Source organism: Camelina sativa, chromosome 7 (assembly GCF_000633955.1).
Source record: "Camelina sativa cultivar DH55 chromosome 7, Cs, whole genome shotgun sequence".
Lineage (NCBI taxonomy): Eukaryota > Viridiplantae > Streptophyta > Magnoliopsida > Brassicales > Brassicaceae > Camelina > Camelina sativa.
Genome location: NC_025691.1, coordinates 28,283,144 through 28,291,528, shown reverse-complemented (window position 1 = coordinate 28,291,528; position 8,385 = coordinate 28,283,144). Strand labels below are relative to the sequence as shown.

Sequence of the window (8,385 nt, the reverse complement as noted above, 5' to 3'; positions counted from 1 at the left end):
GGCTTCTGGATTGACTGTTATTTTCTGTGGGTTATTGGTTTGGACATATAAGCTTTTAGGATCACTCCTCCTCTTGAATTATCAAAACAAAACAAAAACCATATCATACGTGTACATAGAATATGACAGCTACATTTGATTACTACAGCTAGATACAAAATAATAATAAAAATTACTATCTACTTCTTCTTTTTATTTTGGGAAAAATATCTACTATCATCCAACTAAGAATATATATTTCCTATCCTGCTTTTGGATTAAATTTAGTTTTCTATAAAAAAAAAATAATAATAATAAAATAATAAAAATGTAAAACCAAAACAAATGAGAGAAAGAGTATCATAGATTTGATATTATATGTAGTAACCAAATAATCCAATAATAAATAAATTAGTTGTTTGGTGAAAAATTATAATCAAACGGTAGTTTAAATTTCGTATAAGTCATTTTTTTATTACCAGATTTTTACAATCTATAGATTTACTTATACAACGACCGATAGATATTGTGATTTTGTTTTACGCGGAAACATTTGAAATACTATAATTTCAAATGTTTCCGCGTAAAACAAAATCACAATATCTATCGGTCGTTGTATAAGTAAATCTATAGATTGTAAAAATCTGGTAATAAAAAAATGACTTATACGAAATTTGAAATACCGTTTGATTATAATTTTTCACCAAACAACTAATTTATTTATTATTGGATTATTTGGTTACTACATATAATATCAAATCTATGATACTCTTTCTCTCATTTGTTTTGGTTTTACATTTTTATTATTTTATTATTATTATTTTTTTTTTATAGAAAACTAAATTTAATCCAAAAGCAGGATAGGAAATATATATTCTTAGTTGGATGATAGTAGATATTTTTCCCAAAATAAAAAGAAGAAGTAGATAGTAATTTTTATTATTATTTTGTATCTAGCTGTAGTAATCAAATGTAGCTGTCATATTCTATGTACACGTATGATATGGTTTTTGTTTTGTTTTGATAATTCAAGAGGAGGAGTGATCCTAAAAGCTTATATGTCCAAACCAATAACCCACAGAAAATAACAGTCAATCCAGAAGCCCAATAACACAAATCCATCGAAATTCCACAATAAAGTCAACCCATATCTGCAGTGCCACAACCCGTAGAATCAATAATCCCCCCAAAAGAGGTCGAACCTTGAAACATCGGATGTATCCCATCCAAGAACAAGGAAATCTCCGCCCATCTCCCAAGAGGAAAAGAGAGACCGCCTCTCCATCCCCCTTCACCACCGTAATCAAACATCTAAAGTCCAAACCCTAGAAACGATCTTCATCGCCATCACTATCTTATTCAGTGTTTGACAACTATTTTTCAGTACATGGAATAAGAAATGCATCTTGATTGTCACTATTTTATTGAATACCAAGTGATTGAAGTAGAAATATAGTCAATTTGTAGCCTTGATACTTTGGTTTCTTTTAGTTTGGTTTGGTTAGTTCGATTTTTTTCAGTATTTTTAGTTTTAAAAATCTTATCAAAATTAAGAAATAAATTTTGGTTAGTTCCTCGGTTAGATCAGTTTTTGAGATTTCAAAACCAAAATTAATTAAACTTTTGTTTTTCTTTTAAATCCAGTTTTTTTTCCGGTTATTTTGAGATAATTTTGGTTAGATTTGGGTATTTTGGTTAGTTTGGTTCCTCGGGTAGTTCAGTTATTAAAAATTGTCTTAACTTTTTTTGTTAAACAGCATAGTCCAAATATTTTTAAAAAATTGGCTAATTGAGAACTGAACCAAACTAACTGAAATTCTTGGTTAACCAAATTGGTTCGGTTATTTTGGTTTGGTTTATTGATATGTCAATACCATTGAGGGATACTCCAGTTCAGTAGAAGAGAGACCTCTTCTTTCTTTGTTGATCTCTTTGTAGTAGGGGATTCTTTCATGATCTGAAAGGTAAAAAATAAAACATGCCTCCTTCATTACATCCACGTTCTTACTTGGGGCAACATCTTTGTCAAACTTGTTTGCAAAGCTTCTCACATTATGATTTTTAATGTGTTAATTAGTGCCATATCAAATTATTATAAGTTTTTAATCGAAGAAATAAACGGGCATTGGTCTAGACACGGAGATAGAGCTAAACTTCAGCTTGTCTTTTCTATATTAGTAATGAAGGCAGTCGACTTCAGTGAAGATTTAGCTAATCCAACTGATAAAAATCATCTTCAAGTAGGCTCGCGTAGTGTAGCTCGGAAGTTCATATTTCGACCTCTAACAAAGCCGACTTCTTTGCATTGAGCAGCTTGCGAAAAGAAGTTGTTGATTCTTGAAGCAAAAAATCCCAAAATATCACCTTGTACAAACGGATGAATTGATATGGTTCTATGTGCCTTTGACCAAACTCCTTTAAACATCGGCATCTGTACGTTTTAGAAGATAGAGCACTAAATTTATAAAATCTACGAAACATAGGAAAAACGAGTTATAACTTATTGTAACAGCGTTAGTTTAATTTTGTTTGTATGATTTAAGCTGCCATTTCTTCAATGGGAGCATTATTCTCGAGCTTCTTGATGACCAGTTTGTTATTTGTGTGGTCAACTTCCAGAAGAATAGTGTCTTCCTGTGCAAACTCTCCTTTCAAGACTTTGACGGCGATCTCCTTTTTCACAATCTTATCAATCACTCTCTTCACTGGTCTTGCCCCATTGTTGGGATCAAACCCAAGCTGACCAAGGAGATCCACCGCTTCTTTCGTGTACTGAAAATTAATTTTATTCTGTTCCAATCTATTCTTCACTCGTATCATCTGCACCACCAATGGTAACCAAGAAAATTTTATGCCAAACCAAAGCTAATAAAAAAGTTTAAAAAAACTAAAAACCAAATGCGTAAAAAAAGTAAATTACTTGCAACTCCACGATTTTCGATATTTCTCTTGAATCCAAAGGTTGGAAAACTATGTATTCATCAACTCTATTCATGAACTCTGGCCTGAACGTTTGTCTTGCTAACTCCACAACTTGATGCTTCATCATTTCATAAACAGCTTCTTTGCTATCTTCATTATTGCTGCGAATAGTCTCAAGTATGTGTTGAGACCCTATATTAGAAGTCATTATTACAAAGCAGTTTGTGAAACTTACTGTCCTCCCATGAGAGTCAGTTATTCTTCCGTCATCTAGTAGTTGTAGCAAGACATTAAAGACATCAGGGTGAGCTTTCTCGATCTCATCAAACAAAACCACTGAGTAAGGTCTCCTCCGAACAGCTTCAGTTAATAACCCACTCTCTTCGTAACCCGCATAGCCCGGTGGTGCACCAACGAGACGTGAGACTGAAATTTTTTCCATGTACTCACTCATATCTAGCCTCACTATTGCGTTTTCATTGTTGAAAAGATATCCAGATAAAGCCTTGGCAAGCTCGGTTTTACCAACACCTGTTGGACCCATGAACATAAAACTGGCTATTGGGCGGTTAGGATCTGAAAGACCAGCTTTCGAACAACGGATAGCATCTGCTACTGATTCTACAGCCAAGTCTTGACCTATAACTCTCTTGTGGAGCATTTGTTCCAACATGACCAGCTTTTCTCTCTCAGATTGCTGAAGACTAGACAGTGGAATACCAGTCCACTTGCTTACTATCGCTGCTATGTGAAGGTCAGTTACCTCTTCTTCGACTAGTGACAGTTCAGATTCGCGAGAGTTCACGAGGTTCTTTTTAGCTTCTTCTAACTGGCGTTGAAGGGATACAAGTGTTCCATACTTAAGCTCATCAACACGTTTTTCATCAGATTCCCATACAGCGTACTCAATTTCCTGGTTTACTTCATCCATCTGTACAATATAGAATATGTTTTAGAGGACATTAGGTCAAATATTTTGTACCATATTAAGGAAGATATATTTTACTACCTCTTCTTTAAATGAACGTATTCTAGCAATAAGAGACTTTTCTATTTGCCATTGCTCACTGAATCTAATCTGTTTGTCTTTGAGCGTGATCAAATCATTCTCAATCTTTTGTAGCCGCTCTTTTGAAGCTTTATTAGTTTCCATTTTCAAAGAAAGCCTTTTGGGGCCCCGAGTTGAACCGCTAATTAGATGGGCGACCATGCTTTTTGAATCCAGTTATGAAACCATTTAAAACAATTGAAAAACATGGGAATTGGGGTTTTCATTTTTTTTTTTTGCTAAAATGTATAATTTTTTTTTTAATGATTTTTAATGATATGTTAGATTACAAGTTATTTTTGAAGTTTTTATGTTTCTTTTAACTTTAAAAAAAATATATTATGTTTCACACTCATACATACACACATATAAACATATATATTAATATATATATATATTTATATTTATATATATATAATATATAATATATATTAGTTATGTGGAATTTACATATTTCTTTTAAATTTATATGTGATATAAAATTCTGAATCTGGTTTAATCCAGGCAAACTAGATTCAAACTCAAATATACACCTATTGTAATTTGTTGACTACAATGAATTTTTAACAATGTTTTCTTTATTGGTACTAACTAAATAGAGCTAAGTTTGGATTTATACTAAAATTAGTTGACTAAATAACACTTTTGAGTCAGTTAAAAAAAAATTTGACAAAAAAATCATAAGAAGATATTTAAATAGTCTAAAACTAAACCCCCTAAACTATAATTAATAAACTTTAGCCTAATACTTTAAACAAACCCCAAAAATGAATAAATTAAACCAAAAAATCTAAACCCGATATCCGAAAATGGTGTATTTCCTCATTTTTTTAAAAAAATTAGCCTTATCTTATAATTTGTGTTTTTTTTGTTCTCTTTAGTTTCTTTTATATAAACACATCATATACGATATAGATAACAACTAAAACAAGTCTTCTCTCAGTCAAAAACCGCATCGAGGAGTTCTCTCATCGGCGCATAAAGGGTTGTCGCATTGCTCCCAAAAAATATTGAGAAGCCGAGAGAGAAAAGATATGTAAACACTCACAAAAGAAATATTGAATTCCAGTCATTAGAGAGATAGATTCTAAAATTTGGATTTACGGGAAACAAAGCCGATTCTGTCATCAGAAAACGTCTGAGGATTACTATCCTATATCTTCTCATATGATGGGTAAAATCAATGTCACACACTAAAGGTTAGTTTTAATTGTTGATTTTATATCGTAATTTGAGTCATTTTATATTAGAGTATGAACGATTATAGATTCTTTAAATAAAATAAATTGATTAAACTAATGAATTGTAAATCAATCAAACATCACTACTTTTGATAAACAGTTGCTTCAAATACTCACCAGAAATTGATGCAACTTACTTAATTTTTTATAAGTTCATCTCTTCTTCTTTTTTTGTAGCCAATTCATGTCTTTCACAAAAGATCTATAGTATATTTGACCAAGTGGGTTTTTTTTTTTCTTCCTTTATCAGAAAGGTGGAGTTTTGAATTTTACATATCAAAAAAAAATTGTATTTCTTTTTTTTCTCTACTATAAGTTTATAAGTCAGTTATATGACATGTTGAGTTGTACAAGGATTGGTGATAACGTCGAACATAACACAGTCCATGTCGCATCAGCAAGAATGATCTGATGGATGCCACCAAAAATTTGAATCAGAAAAGTTTTAAAAAATTAGATATTTGATATTGCTTCAACAAAGACACTTGTATAAACTCTTTAAAATCAGCACAAGAATCCATATTTGTGTAAACCCTATTACTTCGTCAATCTTCTTATTTCTCAGCTTAGACTAGGTTTTGAAACTCTTTCCATCGAAGTTTCTTTTAGTTCCACTTTAAAGACCATCAACCTTAGGCTTCAAGAAATNTTTTTTTTTTTTTTTTTTTTTTTTTTTTTTTTTTTTATTATAGTTTAACTTGTTAGTGTTCTTACTTCATTAAAGTAATCAATCTTGTATCGATGATCAGAATCCCGACTAAGAAATTTTTCTTCCAATTTATCAAACAAGGACATTTTCAAATTCGGTGACGATCGTTCATTGGTGTCAGCATTAATACATTCACAAACTTTTTCTTTTCTTTTTTTTTTCTAGTTTGGTTGCACTTTATAAACTCAGTAAGACAACTTTAAGAATGTTGAGAATTTTCTTTTTGTTGTTTTGTTATAGTATCCCAGTGAGTAAAATCTGATTTGGCGTCTTGATACATGAAACAACCTAGATAAAACTCATCATCTCATTCTTTGGATTAGTTCTTCTGTTGAAGATAAGAATGTTTAAGAGTCCCTACAAATATATGAAGCTTCTGTGCCATTGTTATCTAAGACGATGTTGGAAAATTGTTTGGCGCCTAGGAAGATAATGCTTTCTTTTAAAATCAATTGCATAAAAACTTCTAACTGTTTAGATCGGGTAATAGCATTGGCAGAGTATAACTCAAGCAACATGACGTCATGGACCTTCAATTCAACAAAATAATTTTTTTTACAAAAGTTAAACATCTATTTTGGAAGCACAAATAGATGATTAGTATTTAGTTGTTTATTAAGATAAACCATGAATCTGATCTTAAGGAATGCTTTTTTAGATATATAAGCTTGAACTAGAATGCAGAGTTTCGAGAGCCAAGTTCTTGCATAGAAAATTGAGTATCTCAATATGATGAGATTTCATAATAGTTTTGTGCAAAGGATGAGGGAAAATGTGAATTCGGTCAAGTAATTCCAATGTTACAAATTTTAGACTCCGTAAGAAAAAGGAAATGCAAGTTACTCATATTTAGGAACTGTCACCTTTACATCATTGGAGTAACTCTATCCGATCCAAATTTACATTTATTTTTATCTTTTGCATTAAGTTCTATATATCTTATCATATCAAAATACTCACTATCTATGTAACAATTTGGTTGTATAAATGGTTGCTTTCTAATTTAAGTTCTGATATTTGAAAAATTGTGCTTAATTGTCAATTTAGGTTTACCTTACAAAGCATCTTAATAGTAAAGTTTCTATTGGTGTTTCCAAACTGGATGTTTAAATTTTGGAAAAAAAAATAATTTGTTTAGTTGAAGTTCAATAACGTCAATTTGCTTGATTTCTACTCGACCAAGACTCGTACTCGATCTCAACAATTAGAGGTTTTAACAAAAAAAATAGATTTTAAAACTAAAGTATTATTTTTTAGGCACCAAGCAATTCTCCAACAGTTTCTTTGATAACAGGAGTATAAAAGCTTCATATTTTTGTAGGGAGGTTGTCTTAAAGACTTAAACATTCATTGACTTGTTAATTTTCAACAGAAAAAAACTGATTTGAGGAATAAAATGATGAGTTTTATTAAAGTTGTTACATGTAATCAAGATGCCGCATAAGATTTTATTTACTAGGACACTATACCAAAATATAACATAAGAGATGGGCTTAACTGTTGATTTCTAATTGGTACACTATAACCTAAATTTTTTGTTTAACATCTAATTTGTTTTGGCATTTTTTGGTTAATTTCTTTATAATAAAAATATGCAGAGCAGTCCATTTTGTTCATTTGCTTGTGGTCTTCGTAAACTTAAGAGCCGGCTCTGTTTTCTAGGAACAGTCATAGGATGTACTTGTAAGAATGGTCAGAGTTAGGGTCCCTTAAGAATTGGTAAGAAGGACCCATCACCAAAATTCTTATATATGTGAGACGATGAAACCGGCTAATTAAGGAACAACCAACCATCTGGTCTATAATAAAAGAGACTTTACTAGAACTTTACTAGGAACTTTCATTTCAGTTATTGCAACCACTCCGTATTCTTTAGTTTCCTATGAATTGGAATTAGCTTTTGACTCTACTGAATTGATTCAATCTGCAACCTAACTCTTTGAACGTGGGAAGAACCAAAAGCATCAAACCATTTATTTTTGTTTTTATGCATGAAACTAAACATGAGAAACCACATAAACAAAGACCAAATCCAGAACCATAAGTAAACAACAAAAGAGTCAAAAGACACAAAAAGCTCAATTCCTCCAGCTTCCACCGTCAGATCGTCCCTGACCACCGTAACCTCCGTCACCATAACCTCCACCACCGTCACGACGATCACCTCCATAACCACCACCGCCACCGTATCCGCCTCCTCCACCGCCACGACTATAACCACCTTGATCACGTCTACCTCCGTAACCACCGCCACCAGATCCTCCATAACCACCACCTCCTCCACGGTTATATCCACCGCCGTTACCACCGCGACTACCACCAGAACCACGAGCCCGAGCCTCGTTAACAGTGATGCTACGACCATCAAGTTCTTGACCATTCATTCTCTCGATCGCAGTCCTCATCGAATCCTCATCTTTAAAAGTCACGAATCCGAACCCTTTAGACCTCCCACTCTCACGATCAATGATGATCTGATCCAGAAA

At 32.3% G+C, this 8,385-nt stretch overlaps 3 protein-coding genes across 3 annotated transcripts in view; all 3 read right to left on the bottom strand.

The window, feature by feature from the left end:
- Window positions 1-1,290, bottom strand: part of LOC104705031 (protein CHROMATIN REMODELING 35-like) — a 5,006-nt gene extending 3,716 nt beyond the window's left edge. Inside the window, exon 1 of the mRNA XM_010421024.1 lies at window positions 1,182-1,290. Within this exon, the coding sequence (XP_010419326.1) occupies window positions 1,182-1,290 (109 nt within the window). The remainder of the gene's footprint in view (window positions 1-1,181) is intronic.
- On the bottom strand, window positions 2,518-4,111 carry LOC104705030 (chaperone protein ClpB4, mitochondrial-like). Its single transcript, XM_010421023.1, has 3 exons — window positions 3,911-4,111; window positions 2,900-3,832; window positions 2,518-2,799 (listed from the first exon to the last, which is right to left on the bottom strand). The coding sequence occupies exons 1-3, from the start codon at window positions 4,109-4,111 to the stop codon at window positions 2,518-2,520; spliced, it is 1,416 nt and encodes a 471-aa protein (XP_010419325.1).
- The window catches only part of LOC104703027 (glycine-rich RNA-binding protein GRP2A-like), a 1,449-nt gene continuing 914 nt past the window's right edge, over window positions 7,851-8,385 (bottom strand). The window contains exon 2 of the mRNA XM_010418955.2: window positions 7,851-8,373. Coding sequence (XP_010417257.1) covers window positions 7,978-8,373 — 396 coding nt within the window. The 3' untranslated portion in view covers window positions 7,851-7,977. The remainder of the gene's footprint in view (window positions 8,374-8,385) is intronic.

What these genes read in the sequence shown, in the direction of transcription:
- LOC104705030 (XM_010421023.1), bottom strand. Translation starts at nt 4,111, where the DNA reads ATGGTCGCCCATCTAATTAGCGGTTCAACTCGGGGCCCCAAAAGGCTT. An exon ending in TACGTTCATTTAAAGAAGAG is followed by an intron (nt 3,833 to 3,910) that starts GTAGTAAAATAT and finishes TATATTGTACAG; the next exon opens with ATGGATGAAGTAAACCAGGA. An exon ending in CGAAAATCGTGGAGTTGCAA is followed by an intron (nt 2,800 to 2,899) that starts GTAATTTACTTT and finishes TTGGTGGTGCAG; the next exon opens with ATGATACGAGTGAAGAATAG.